This window comes from Neovison vison, chromosome 5 (assembly GCF_020171115.1).
Source record: "Neovison vison isolate M4711 chromosome 5, ASM_NN_V1, whole genome shotgun sequence".
Lineage (NCBI taxonomy): Eukaryota > Metazoa > Chordata > Mammalia > Carnivora > Mustelidae > Neogale > Neogale vison.
Genome location: NC_058095.1, coordinates 22890860 through 22905482, shown reverse-complemented (window position 1 = coordinate 22905482; position 14623 = coordinate 22890860). Strand labels below are relative to the sequence as shown.

Sequence of the window (14623 nt, the reverse complement as noted above, 5' to 3'; positions counted from 1 at the left end):
TGTCTCCTTCTGGTCACTCATTCCCCAAGTGAGCCTCTCTCTCTAGCTACCCGGCGAGCCTGCTCTAAATGTTGGAGTAGAATTCCTACATGTGGGAGACCCTTCTCTTATCCCCAGTCCTAAGGATAGCTGGAACCAGAGCTAACTCCGTGAGATGCCAGGCTCTGTATCTTGGGAGCGCTGGGCTGTTTCGGCTTGAGAAGTCCAAAGACTTAATATCCAGTGACACATCTTTAGCTCTTTTGCTGTAAACAGGCTGCCTGCTGCCCTCACCACTGTCCTTGCTGGGGTCAGTCAGGTTCACTCTGACCTGGCAGAGAAATCTCGAGCTTTTTCCAGCTGCAGAGGTTACGGCAGAGGCCTCACACCTGCCTACCTTCCTTTCTTCCTCCCTTCCAGATTTTATTCATTTATTTATTTAAGAGAGAGCACAAGCAGGAGGAGGGCCAGAGGGGGAGGGAGAAGCAGACTCCCCATTGACTAGGGAGCCTTTGGTGGGGCTTGATCCCGAGACTCCAGGATCATGACCTGAGCCAAAGGCAGATGCTTAACTGAGCCACCCAGGAGCACCCCCCCCCACACACACACACCTTTCTTCCCTCTCAAATGCTCTTTCCCTTCAGAATTCCAGAGCAGGGGGACAGAGCTCCCACTGGGAAGAGGCTTGCTGGAGTTTAGGAGTGGGGCCAATGGTGCTGTGCCCTGCATTTGGCCACAACAGGAACTGCCCCACTGGCCAGTTTCGACCCATAGAGGTCACAGACGCTTTGCTATTCAGGCAAGGGCAGAAATCACCCTCCTGCCGGCCGGGAGTGCTGGGAGCCCAGATCATTTCAGCGCCTGGCTGCTCTTCTCTCATTAAGACAGCTCAGTTACAGACCTTTCTGTCCTTCAGAAGCTTGGAAAGAACCCTCTTCTCCTGGCTGAGCTCTTTTCTGTGTCTCACATTCTGACTCTCCCCATAGCTCTTCCTTGTCTGGTTTGTGAAAAAAAAAATACACACACACACACACACCGCCGAGGTCCAGTATGTTTCCCACGCAGACTATCAATAGTGCCTTCACTGCCGATAAACCACGAAGCATCTGGAAAACCATGGGTCAAGTGTTTGGATGTGTCTGGTTATTTGAGGACTCCCTACCCGCCACCTCAGGAGGCCTGGTCCTTAAACTGACTTCTTTCTTTTGCAGTATCTCCGGCGACGTGCATAAAAGGGCGTGACTCAGTGGGGATTGATTAAACATTTATTTGCTGCTGATATTCTTTACTCTGAATGAGGTTGAGCTATAGATTTTAATTTTAAAATTCTCTTCAGAAGCAACCCCAACTCATCCCTGGGACAGAATTCCCTTAGAACCAGGTGAAGTTTGGGAGCCTAAAGGCTTTGTTCCAAAAGCTTCCAGCAGAGCTGGGCGGTTGGAAACGACTCTCCAGATCAAGGTTTTCCACAGAAAGTCCCTCCTTCCCACGCCAGCTTCCTCTGTTCCCATCCCTTCCTGCAGCTTTGCTCCTTGACAGAATCCAGCGGAAGTTCCCTGCGGAGTAAGTCTCTAGAAGTCCTCCTACCACCCTGTTTCTTCTCTTTAATGGCTATAAAAATCCAGCTCAGAGGAGAAAAGGTACTAGTCTGGTAAGCCCTGCCTTTGAAGGTACTTCCTGGCGCTGACAGAAGGACCGGCCGCGAATACCAGGGACACGACACGTGCCGTCAGAGTCTGGAGCTCCACACCAAGATGCACCCGTGCCCGGCAGGGCTGGCCAGGCCAGGCCAAGTCTGGGCCGCCGTTGGGGTAAAGCCCATGAGGTGGCACACACGCTCCACATAAGACTGGTTCTCAGCAGAAAGGGTAACTCTAGGGAGTAAGGCCTAAAAATGCAACTTTCCCCCAACAAGTTCTTTCCTCTCCTGGCATTTGGCTTTCCTCCAGTGACGACATGCCAGACAGAGCCGTCCCTGTGTTTAGCAGATGGCCGGAACGTCTTCAGACTTCCAGAGCCGCCGAGGCTGGGGCGATATACACTGAATCCATAGCCATGAGGACCAGCTCTGGAGTCTATGGACCCTGGGATGCGGCCCCAACCTAGAGCCTTGCTCTCTGTGTCCTGCCGAGGGGCGTTAGGTGCCTCAGGTGGGAAGGGCCACTGGGGCAGGACCACCGGGGGCGACCATTGAGAGACCCTCACATCAAAACAGGATGAGATTGGGTGGTTGTCCCTTAAACACCTCATGGGGTTGCTTTCCGGGCCCCTTGCTTCAGTATGTGGTGTGCAATGGGCAAACTGGGGCTCTGGCCCCGGAAGCCAGGGTCTCATCTCCATCTTCCCAGCCAGGGCAAGTTCAGAGGAAGCCGAGAAAAGTCACTTCGCCGCTTTGCTTCCAATGATCTTCTTGGGGACCCGGGGTCTTCTTTCCTATCCTTCCAAGGGGAGGCCCGGTGCCCTCAGCACTGCTCAGCCTCCACGAAGCCCTCCTTCTCGTGGCCCGAGGGCTCGACCTCCGTGTAGGTGGAGTGGTTGGGGTGATTGCGGAATCTCACTGCTGGCCAGTGGTGAGGTCTCCGCTGGGGGGGGGGAGCATGACACAGAGTCAGTGGGCGTGCCCGCACCCACCTGGGACACCCCCCCCAACCTGCCCCTCCCCCACCAGGGACAGTGCTGAGCACAGAGACTCTCTTCTCAAGGGCGCTAGGGGTCTCCTGTGAGCTAGGCGGAGTTCAACCCCCCTGTCCAGAAGCCCCCCGACCCCCCGGCGGTGATCTCTCCACTGGTGGGAGCCTGGCTGCAAGCCCAAGGAGTCTAGGAAGAGGTCCTTTTATCCCTCACGGCAAGGACTCCAGAACACAGGTGAGAGCCTTTAGCGATGTACCTAGCGGACTCCTGAGACTGCAAAATGTGAGGCCGTGGATGAGAGAGGGAATGATCCGGGAGGCTCTGGAACTGCCAAGATAACCCTTCAGACAGTGTAGACCCTGCAGACAGCTGGGGACCTTATGAACATGCACCTTCCTGGGCCTATTTCAGACCTGCCCCATCAGTGTTTGTGTGGCTGGGGATCTGCAGGTCCCCGGCGGTGATACCCAGGGAGGCTAAAACTTCAGGCTGATGGGTTAGGGCTTACAAGAAACAGGGGCTTCTAAACAAAGAGGAGGAAACCCCCTGCACCTCTGGGTGATCCCTGTCTGGGAGACCTACAGAGGCAGCCTGGCTGGACCACACGCAGAGTTGGGGAGGAGCGGAGAACAGAGGACAGGACCAGGAGCTCATGAGCCCTGTGGCCCAGGGAGAAGGGGGCTCTGGCTCTTCTGAATTCCGAGACATTCCAAACCCTAGCACCCTCAGTGAAAGCTCCCAGAGAGAGCAACTCATGATTACTATGTCTTGTCGATTCTGACCTAAACACCCATACAGCAGGCAAAGAGGCAGAGATCTCCGTTCCACTATGGCTTGGAGTAAGCAGCCAGCCTAGAATTTGGGGGTGAGAGACCACAAAGCGTTAAAGACTAGCTGCACAGTCCCCAGTGATTTCTCTTGCTTTCCTCTGGGGGCTCGTCTGGTTTCACCAACAGGGGAGCGAAAGGCAGATGGGCGTTCAGCAGGACAGGAGGGGGGCAGCACTCCTGGGGGAGAATGAGGTGGGGGGGTAGTTAGGGACTCAAAGGATGGAGTCAAAGATGGTTCCTCAGGAAGGAACAGGAGCCGGGCAGGTGGGAGGGGAGGGATGTGGCGGGGAGGGGCAGGTGCCCCATGGCTTGGGAAACGCTGATGCGGAGGCAGACAGCAGAGCTGGGCCCAAATCCTATACTGACCTCGATGAAGAAGAGCGCGGCATTGGAGGTGGGGTGGCCGTTGATGTAAATCCCAGCCAGGACAATGGCTGCCACCAGGAGAACCGCTAGTACGATGCCCACGATGGTGCCCAGGTGCACGGGGGGGCCCTTGGTCTTGGGGGACAGGTTGTTCTGAAGGCCTGTGGAGAGACCGTTAGGGTAGGGAGTGGCTACCAGGGAACCGGGAAGGGAGGGCCATGAAGTCCTAGGTTCTGGCAAAATCTCAGAGGTGAAAACGAGCAGAATCTTCGGGCTGGCTGATGACATAGGTTTAAAGGTGGGGCAGGAGTGGGTAACATCATGAGTGTGGCATTCACGTTGCACTGGGCGGGGCTCAGGTGGTTTACCAAAATCACTTAAAAGTTGCCTAAAATGTCTAATAAGGATCAAAGAGAAGTTCTCTCCAACACCCGTGCCACTTAAACGCTTTTCGAGAATTCTCATAGGTTATGTGATTGAAATTCAAGTTCTAGGCTTATAAGCTGTGTGACCTCGGGAGAATTACATATCACTCCCGTAGAACAAGGATCATAATGATTACCATAATAATTACCTAATCTTAATGATTTCAACCCTAAGGGTTAAAATAGATCATTCATATCAACTGCTGAAGACCAGGGCTGGTGTCTCAGATGACCTCAGCTATTTTGATAACAAAATGACCGTATTTTCACCTGTCTGTCACTGTCTGCTACCAGACTGTGGCCCCCTGGAGGGCAAGGACAGTGTCTTTTTACTCATCTCTATGTCCTTAGCTCTTAGAAAAGATGGCAGGCCCCATGGTAGGAGCTCGATAAAAGAGTGAACCTAGTCCTCTGAGGGCTAATAAACCAGCAGGCAATCTCTGAGAACATTCTGAGCATTTGAAATACATCCCACAGGGGAGGCTGACTATTGCCATAGACTATCAAGCTGGAAGGTCATCTAGTCCGGCCCCTCTCTTGGATGGCTGGAAATACAGACAGGTGAAGTGATCTGCTCAAGGACAGAGTCAGCCAGCCACTGACAAGCCTGTATTCCCATATTACCTGGGGTGGCTACTTGCCTCTTCTCCCTACCCTACAGGGATGTGCAGATAATGGAGTAGAAAAGACTGATGAGCACATAAGCAAAAGAAATGCCAAATCCTTTCCTACAGGCGTTGTGGGTGGAAGAGGAATCAGCAGGAGGTGGAGACTTGAAACACACATCCCCATCACTGTCCTCCCCATCCCCTCTCCTCTGCCCTGTCCCAGGGCCGGTGGGGGTGTGGAGTTGGAGTGCACTGTTAGTGCCCCCTACCCGCCAACAGGTGAGGTGACACACCCCCTGCTAGCCTTGCCGATCCTGGCAGTCAGCCCGCAGAGACCTGGGTGATCTGATAGAGATCAGATTTGGGCTGAAGAGCGCACGGTGCAGAGTGAGGGGAACGTGGTCAACGCACACTCACGCCCACCGCCCACAGAGCGGTCATGGCTTTGTCTCTGGGGGGAGACTGGACCACCATGTTGCATCAGTAGCCTCTCCCCGCTGTGAGAACCCAAGATAACTATGTCACTGTCCCTGGAGTTTGGAAGGCATTTCCAGTTCCCCCGTGCGGTGGTGTCACAAGAGCCCGAGTTGACCCAGGGCCAAGAGCAGGGGAGGTGGGACATGTCATGTCACCAGATAGAGAATATCCTTGTACTTAATCTCGGGAGCAAAGGACCCCAATTTCCAGGGCCCTGTAAAAAGTGAGGTGGACAAGTTTTGTGTACCCTTTGCCCATGCAGGCAAGGAATCCAAGGCAACTCGATGTGGGAGAAGCTGTGCTCCACCCCTCATTGACGGTGAGGCCCAGGGGGACAAGAGGGACAGCCAACGGTGACAGGCACCACACTGCCATGCCTGCTCTAGCTCAGCTCTTCCTTCCTCCTCTCGCTCCTTTCAGGGCAGTGAGTAGTCAAGACAGACCTCCGGGAGGTGTCTGGCTGATGAGAAATGTCTAGAGGTAGACACGTTCCTTCAATCTAAGTGGGCCAGGGGCCCAGGGGCCCAGAAGCCCAGGAGCCCAGCGGGAGGTCTGGGAAGCTCAGGCTGCTGTCACTGCCCTCCCCACCCCACATCAGAGCCAAAGCAAAGAGGCCAGGGGACTGCTGCTCCCTCTTGAGGGGTGGGGTGTTTCTAAGAGGCTGTGGACCTGATAGAGAGTGGCAGGAAGCTCTGTACTCACCCTCTCCTCCTGCATAGGGATTCAGCTTGGTGTCATCTTTGAAGAGAAGGAGAGAAGGCGTCAGATCAGTGCAATCATTATGGTCTTGGTCACTTTAGGTTCAGATGGGATTTTTAGGGAGGTTTAGTCCAACCCCACATTTTTTTAAAAAGATTTTATTTATTTGACAGGCAGAGATCACAAGGAGGTAGAGAGGCAGGCGGTAGGGGCGGGGGGTGGAGAGCAGGTTCCCTGCTGAGCAGAGTGCCCAATGTGGGGCTTGATCCCAAGACCCTGGGATCACGACCTGAGCCGAAAGCAGAGGCTTTAACCCACTGAGCCACCCAGGTGCCCCCAACCCATTTTATGTGGATTTAAAAAAAATTTTTTTTTGAAGACTTCATTTTTAAGTAATCTCTATACCCAATGTGGGGCTCAAACCCACAACCCTGAGATCAAGAGTCTCACGCTGTACCAACTGAGCCAGCCAGGTGCCCCAATCCTTCATTTTAAAGGCAAAGAAACTAAAGCACAGGGAGGGGAGACGCCTTGCTTCAAGTCACACAGCAGTGTCATGGTGGAGGTCCACAAACAAGCCAACTTCTCCTAATCTCGTGTTCATTCATTCAAGCAATATTTATTGGGTGTTTACTATGCAGTTGAGCCCTGGGAGTAAGCACTGGGGTTCAACATGGTCTCTGCCCTCAGGGAGTTAACAAGTCGGGGAGAGGGAGTGACAATTAAAACCCACCATAATGAAGCTCTGACTGGGGGCCTCACCCAGGTAAAGGGTGTCAGGACGGAGAGGCGAGACATGGGCAGGGGGAAAGGATTCTAGACAGAGGAAAAAGCATGAGCAAAGGCCCCAAGTCAGCAAGGATTTGGCCAGTTGGGAATAAAAAGCAGGGCAGTATAGCTGGAGGGTGGAGAGGGTATGAGTAGGGGGTGGTGAGAGATGAGACTAGGGGCGCTGGAGGCTAGGAGGGGCTGAGGAGGGGCCTGTGTTCCAGGTGCAGATCTGCTTGAAGACCTCCCCCTCCTCACCTGTGCACAACTTGGAGGAAAGATGTCTACACTGCAAGGTGTGTGTCCTGTGGCTTCCTAAATCAGTTCCTATGGTTGACCCTCCCTGTGGCTCTTCCCCACAGGTTGTGTTGGGGGCTGTAGCCACAGCAGCTTTTCTCCCACTCAGCCATGGCTGGTTCCCAGCCGCCATCTTGCTGGGGGAGTGGGGCATGGAAGGCAAAGTGGCTTCCTCATCAGTGAACTGCAGCAGAGTCCTGGGAAGACTCACACAGTGAGGAAATGCATGTGGTAGGTGTTGACTGAGTGGTCATTTTTCTGAGTCCGTTGTCACTTTGTTTTTTTAAAGATTTAATTTATGTATTTGAGTGAGAAAGGGATAGGGAATGAGGGGTGGGGAGGGGCAGAGAGAGAGAGAGAGAGAAAGGAAAGCAGACTCCCTGCTGTGCAGGGAGCCTGTTGTGGGGCTCAATCCCAGGATCCGGACTGGAGATCATGACCTGAGCTGAAGGGTAGATGCTTAACTGACTGGACCACCCAGGTGTCCCTGAGTTGTCTCCTCTTACTGCTAGCGGTGTGTTCTGTTCTGTTCAGCTGCCCATCACATAAGCCCTTCTCTTGCACATGCTTATTCAGGTGAGGGCCTGGCTCTCCTTGGAATGAAATGCACAGGTTTGTGGCCACTGCTTGCCACCCAGAGGTCATTCTGGTCCTCTTTGGAAGAGCGCTCAATCGCAAAAAAAAGCACAACGAAATCCAGCCCCCATACCTCCTGTGCACCCAGCCTTCTCTGCTCCTGAGCTTGGCTGGTGCCAGAGGGGTCCCCGCACCGTCCAGCAGCCGCTCCCACTAACTCCTCTGCTCTCCGGCTCTGCGCTGGCAGGGTGGGTCTCTTTGGCTGTCTCCCCTTCATTCCCATCTCCCTGTACCCCAAGATAGACCATGCAGGACAGACTCTAACTCCTGGACTGGTTTACTCACTTCCTGTCTCTTCCTTATTCTTTTTCATTTAATTCATCTGAGAATAAATGCTCTCAAAACCTGCACGTACCCCACTCCCTGTTAATCCTGGACCATCTTAGAATAATGGGAGCTACCCAATCTGCCTTGCTTGTTCACCCCTTTGCTATTTTTTCCAGCCCCTCAAATCCACAAAGACCTTTTTTTTTTTTTCCCCCCCAGCACTGGAATGCCTGGGTGGCTCAGTTGGTTAAGCATCTGCCTTCTGCTCAGGTCATGATCCCAGGGTCCTGGGAAGGAGTCCCCATCAGGATCCCTGCTCAGCAGGGAGTCGACTTCTCCCTCTGCCTGCTGCTCCCCCTGCTTGTGTTCTCTATCTGACAAATAAATAAAATCTTTTTTTTTTTTTTAAGGTTTTTTTTTTTTTTTTCCAGCACCAAGAAAAGCAGTCAAGGGGCAAGATCTCTGCTTTTGAGCCAAATGAGACCTGACTCCACCTCTTCCTGCCTGTGTGACCCTGGGCAAGTCACTGACCTCCCTAGACCTTAGTGTCTTCTCTGAGAAATGGAGATAGAACAGAATCAGCATGCAGGGTTGTCAGGAGGACCAAGTGAGTGTTGATGCCTGAACAACATTAGCCCATGGTCAGGCCCCTCAGAATGTTAGCTGACAGCGCGCCTGGGTGGCTCAGTTGTTAAGTGACTGCCTTCAGCTCAGGTCATGATCCTGGGGTCCAGGGATCAACCCCTATGTCGGGCTCTCTGCTTGCCGGGGAGTCTGCTTCTCCCTCTGTCCCTCACCCTGCTTGTGTTGTTCTCTCTCTCAAATAAATAAATAAAATATTAAAAAAAAAAAAGTTAGCTCGCCTATTATTTGCTCCCTCCTCTAGGACTTCCTTCTGGCCAGACCCATGGGTCCATTCTCCAGTTCTTTAGGCTGCAGTGAGAAAGGCAGGGGGGCACCGTGGAAAGTATATTCCACCACTTACTTTGCAGGTAACCCCGAGTAACCAACTTCGCCCCTACAGAGCCCGTTTCCATAGCTACCAAATGGGATGGCGGCTGAATAATATTTTAAAACATTTGCCTTTTTCTCTTCTCCTTTCCTCTGTTTCATTTGCCCCTTTCAAGCAGGTACATGGCTCCATGGAGGCGGAACAAGCCCATGTCTTTCTGAGCCTGAGGGCGAAAGGCTAACACCTGGCAGTGATGTATTAAAGAAGGATGAGAGAGGAAATTCCGGGAAGGGCCTGCACCGGGCTTCCCCAGATGCTATGTGGTACCTCTGGGTGGACAGACCTCTGGCAGCTTCAAGAACCCCAGGCCTTGGGATGGCAGAAGTCCCTGCGGGGGGTGGGGGGGCAGCTAGACCCTGGAGAGGTGGGGATGGGGCATCAGCATCCCTCCTGAACACAGCTGCCCCACTCCGACCCTCTGTCCGCACCAGGTCCCAGGGCCAGGAAGCCGGGCTGAGGGGCACCCCTCCCGCTGAGCACGGTTGGAGGAAAATCAGGCAGTGTTTCGCTCACGTCTGAGTGTGTGGACTGAGTGTGTGGACAGCTACAAGGCTGCTAAGACCTCCCGGATTCCGTGAGGACGGCTATTAAGATGACCTGAGGCGGACCATATGACATTCCGGGCCCTGGGCTGGGACGTCTTCCCCTCGCCACAGCGAATCCATCCCACCGTCCCGACGTGGGCCAGCACCTGGCTCTGCCTCTCCCCAGGGGCCCTCCTCCGTGAAAGTTGGGCCATTCCTCTTCCCCGAGACAACCCCTGTCAGGGATGGTTGCCGGGGCCCCAGGCCTTCCCCTCCCCGGGGCTTCTTCCCCCAGCCGCTCCCCACTCCTGGCTCAGGCCTTACCTTCTGTGGTGAGGCTGTCGATGAAGAGGGAGGAGGAAGTGGTGGTGAGGTCTCCATCAAAGGGACTGAAGGAGCTGTTGGGGGAGGCCGAGTAGTGGCCTTCGTCCCGGAAGTCCTCACACGTCCTGCCCTCTGCCTGCAGGACAGACCCCGCACCGCTCTGCACAGAAGCCTCACTGCCCACCATGCAGAAAAGAGCCCTTACTTGGGAGGGCGGAGGGGGACCCTTCGTCCCTCAGCGGCCAGAAACCTTCAGATGCCGGTGCACGGCTCAAGGGTGGTAAGCTGGGCCCTGAGGGCACTTAACAACTTCCACTTTATCCTGAAAGTGCCTGATCTATCTTACAAGGCAATTTAGCTGACTGCGGCTTCCGATTCTTCCTCGAGGAAGGAGCGGAGATGCCAATCTTACACAAATAAAGCAAATCTGTACGTTCACCACAGCCAGCGTCCCAAGTGGGCTGCTGGACAAGATTTGTTTTCAGGTCATAGGAAGCTCCTCCGGCCTTACTAATAACAGAGGAGGTGGTGAGCACACAGACTGGGGCCTGGGGCAGGCGGTTTATGTTTAAATGTGGGGTCTTGGCACTTCTGTATCCCACCCGTTGCACGGGGCAGGTCAAATCATGAAATCTCTCTGTGCCTCAGTTTTCCGCTCTGAGCAGGTCGGGGGGACCAGCCCCCAGCTCCTGGGCCTGTTCTGATGAAATCAGAGCAAGTGTGGGCAGTGTGCTGTGGAGGGCTCACATGGCATGAAGGGGTGGAGAGGACGAGAGAGAGGAAAAGGACGCCCAGATAAATGGATCTGTCTGGGTCGGGATAAGGTGTAAGAATAGGACGCTCCCCACCCAGAATCAAAGTGTGGAGCATTCTGGAAAACTCCAGCAGCGAGAAGGAACCTGTATGGGATCCTAAAGGGGAGGTGCCTGGAACCATCCTCTTCCCTCCCAGAAAAGCTTGCCTCCAGAGAGCCCTCGAAAATCTCCCAAGTCTGGCCTCATTGGCTCAGGGCAGTCTGAGGGGCAAGGTCTGGATGGAGGGAAGAATTCCACCAAAAGCCAAAGACACCTCGTGGAGAGCTCCTGGGGGACGGGCCTGCCAGGGCAGCCCTACTGTCCCCCACAAACTGGCTTGCTGAAGCTTCTCACCTCCTGGGCACAGCCGTAGGCCAGCCACTCCTGGCGGTAGCGGTCAAAACCACTGGAGCATCTGCAAGGGGACCAAAAGGTAAGAGGTGTGAAGGACTGACAGAGAAGCCCTCCCCTTCTTTCCTCTGGTCAGTAATAGCTCTCTGACGATGGTGAGGAGGGGGCCGACCTCCCAGGGCTGCGGTGATCAAGACCACGGGGCAGGTGCCCTCCTCCACACCAGGCAGCTGGGGGATCAGCAGTCAGACCCCTCTTCCCCAATTACGCCAAAGGAAGGGAAGGTGTCTGTGTCATCTCTACCCTCCTTCGGACCCAGCTCCCCAGGACTAAGGCCACATCTACCCAGATGTGTGTGTATAGGGCATTAGATGGACTGCATGACCTCAAATAAACTTTAAAATTCTCTTGGCTCTAGGCTGCTATGAAATTGCTGAGCACCAGGGAAATCACACAAATGTCTTCTTGGGAAAGCCTTGCTTATTCATAGACAGTCCTCCTCCTTCTTTGCAGAGGGGCCTGAACTTGACAAGGAGAGGCTGGGCTGATGGTGGACGTCAACAGTTAGCCAGTACCTCCTGTGTGATCATTAAAGGGCAAGAAGGAGGGTCTTGCCAGAGGCTAGGAGAAATTTAAAAAACTGGCTGGTCAGTGTCCCAGGAAAGGACGCTGTGCAGCTCCGCTGGGCTGGGAGAGGCCAAGTGCATCCCTTGGGAAGGGGTGGGGGTAGGAGGATGAACCAGAGAATGTTAATGTTCTCCATGGCATCAGGCTCCCATTTCCATTCTTCACTCTGGTGCCAGGGGAAACCAGCGAGCCCTGCTCTAGCTCTGGGACATCTGCATGGGAAGAAGCATCCCATGAGCCACCAGTCCTGAGAGAGGATTCGTGGTTAGTTAACTTTCTTCCCTAGCATCCGCCCACCCCTCTGCCAAAGACCTGGTGAGGCAGAAGGTTCCCGAGCAATGTCAGTGCTTCCTTCTGAAGATGCCTCCTCGGGCTCTGAGCTGCTTCTCCCCCTCAGGCTCTGAGCAGCAGGGGGAGCGGGGACGCACTAAACCATCTCCACTCCCCCACTCTCAGGTCCTCTGTGTCCACTACTTTGGGGCACGGAGGATTAGGGGTGTGTTAGGGGCTGGGAGCTAAAGTTCCTTTTGAAGCCAAACTAAAGGATTCTTTCAAGGGCTGAGACTTTGATATAGGTCTAAGAGCACCACATTCTAAGCCCTGAGCCAACCAACCCAGATGCAGAGAAGGGCCTGAGATATGGCCACTATTGAGCGCCTCCTGAATGCCAAAGGTCACCCCAGCCATGTGCTATTCCTGTCCTGTTTCAGGGGACCCTCACAGTGACCCTGAAAAGCAGGGATTATGGCCCCTCATTCCCTGGGCCAAATCCTGGAGTTAAGGTCACCCCTTAAGGGGGTGGGTTGGGGGTGATGGATGGGGGTGAGGTGGGATGAAAGGAAGACACCAGCCATGGTAAGCGCAATTGTCTAAATCAGATCCAGCCCCAGCGCAAGGAGGGGAAGCTGTGGGAGGCTGCGGAAGGCAGAGTGGGTGGCGAGGAAGGGGAAGCTGAGAACCCACAGGGTGATTGCAAGCAGCTGTGGCGGGGGAGAGTCCCTGGTGGCTTGGCCTCGGCACCAGCCCTGCCACCTGGCTCTTTGGGGATCCAGGGTCAGCTCTCAGTGGATGCCAAGACTCCAGATGGCTGGCAAGGAGGGCCCCATGCTGGGGTGAGCCCAGCAAGACCGAACAAGACTTCGGACCCACATCAGCCTTGCCTTCTCACTGCTGGAGCTTCTGCATCCCAGAGCTGACATGACCACAGCAAAGGCTGTGTCTGCACTTAAGGCCTTGGCCTCCCCCAACCTGACCAACCCTCATTAAACAGTCACGGTCTCTGGGTTTGGGCGTATGTGTTAAATGGGGATGTGTCCATGCGAGGCTTTTGCTTTCATCTGACCCATTTTGAAGTTCTCATGGCTCAGCTTCGGTTGGACGCTGAGTCATGTGGTGGCTGGCCAGCCCCAGGATTCCAGGGCTCATTTGAGGTCATCTGGGCTATCTCTCCACACTGAGACAATGGCTCGCAAACTTGAGAGGGCCAGAGGGGGACCATGCTGTAAAGCCACACACCAGGAGGGACCCAGCTGGGGTCTGCCCTAGGTATCCTCTCTGAGGCTCCATGTCCTTCGTGCACGGGGCCCTGGACACTTTGCAAAAATGCTCTTTGGTAGTTGAGACATTAAAATGATGGCATGTTCCTCACCCACTTTTCCCCGGGGCCACATCACCACGCAGCCCATTTTACGGGGAAAATAAATTGAGGCCCCAAGAGAGTGAGTAAGAGCACAGCTGATGGGAAGAAAAACACCCTGGAGCCCCTCTCCTCCTGGCCTGGGCTATGCCTTGTGCTGGGCAGGCCGCCTGCGAGGGCGGCAGCTTCTATTTCTGCACCAGGATGTTTGAAAGGAGCAAAGGAAATGCTGACAGGTGCCCCACAGCTGCGTGGAACGCAGAGACTCTGTAATTTGCAATTTTCAAGACTGCCTCGGAGGCTCTCAGAGCCCCCCACTCTCATGAGAGCCCCAGTCCCCAGAGACATTTTTCCCCCTTCCTGCTATTTATTTATCTTGGACAGGAGAACAGGGCTCAGATTCTGAGTCTAATCTGTGAGGAAATGATTTCAGAACAAGGAGTGGAAGATGAGTTGGATTTAAGAACTTTATCCCTGAATCCAAATCTCATCCGGAATTTTCCCTATTTCCAAAACCAAGCAAACACAGCTTTGTAGCCTGCCCTAACCTTCCACAGATGCCTGCAATTTCCATAGCCCCGATTTTCAGGAAAGTCCGTTGCAGCCTGACAAAGATCTTCAGGAGGGGTTTTGGGGTCAGGGGGATCCTATCCAATAGCAATGGGACTTTGGAGCCGGGAAGTCCCACATTTGTTTGCAGATGAGGCACCGAGTTGAAATTCAGGCTCCTGGGCGTCCCTCCCAGAGACCCTGATCCTGCAGGGCCTGGGGCTGGGCCCAGGAATCTGCATATTTAACCAGAGCCCTAGCTGAGTCTGGGGTCCTCACAGCTGTGGATCATTCTTGAGAAGCCCTGCCCTAGGATGAGCCAACTCTTCTGGGTGTGAGGAGGGGCTGCAGTTGGTGGGATCCCTGGACGGTCTTCCGGAAACCTAGCATCACCATAGGGACCCGGCTACACGGTCACCTTGATTGGTCCCAGGCCTTAGGGAAAGACTCACTTCTGTGACATTCTCATCCCAGGGGGCACAGTGGACTGGCTAGAGATACTCTTATGGTGGCAGTGAGGCGGAGAGTGGGGGCCAGGCCACCCTCTGCCCCTCCTCCACAGTCCGTCCACCCGTGGGCCTCAGCCTGGCACAAACCTCTGGAGGACATGGCACCAGCTGCAGTTGAAGGTCAGGTCCGAGGACACGCAGGCGTCACAGCTCTGATGCTGCAGGCAGGCTGCAAGAGAAAAGGTGACTGTCCCCCAGCCGCAGACCCTCCGTGGACCTCCACGGACCTCCAAAAGGCACAACTCTCCTCGGTGCCAGGCCTTTACAGAGTTTCGGAGTCTCTGACTTAGCAGGGACCCTGGAAGTCATTAATA

At 54.4% G+C, this 14623-nt stretch overlaps 1 protein-coding gene and 1 non-coding gene across 3 annotated transcripts in view; both read right to left on the bottom strand.

Moving 5' to 3' along the window:
• Positions 1 to 1222: 1222 nt before the first annotated feature.
• The window catches only part of PLXDC1 (plexin domain containing 1), a 57133-nt gene continuing 43732 nt past the window's right edge, over positions 1223 to 14623 (bottom strand). For both annotated transcript variants that reach the window (XM_044248107.1, XM_044248108.1), the window contains exons 9-14: positions 14397 to 14478; positions 10992 to 11052; positions 9844 to 9979; positions 6019 to 6054; positions 3807 to 3967; positions 1223 to 2561 (exon numbers count right to left, since the gene is read on the bottom strand). In XM_044248107.1, coding sequence (XP_044104042.1) covers positions 2442 to 2561; positions 3807 to 3967; positions 6019 to 6054; positions 9844 to 9979; positions 10992 to 11052; positions 14397 to 14478 — 596 coding nt within the window. In that variant the 3' untranslated portion in view covers positions 1223 to 2441. The remainder of the gene's footprint in view (positions 2562 to 3806; positions 3968 to 6018; positions 6055 to 9843; positions 9980 to 10991; positions 11053 to 14396; positions 14479 to 14623) is intronic.
• Positions 6418 to 6490, bottom strand: TRNAK-CUU. The gene has a single exon. It is a non-coding gene; the product is annotated as a tRNA-Lys (tRNA).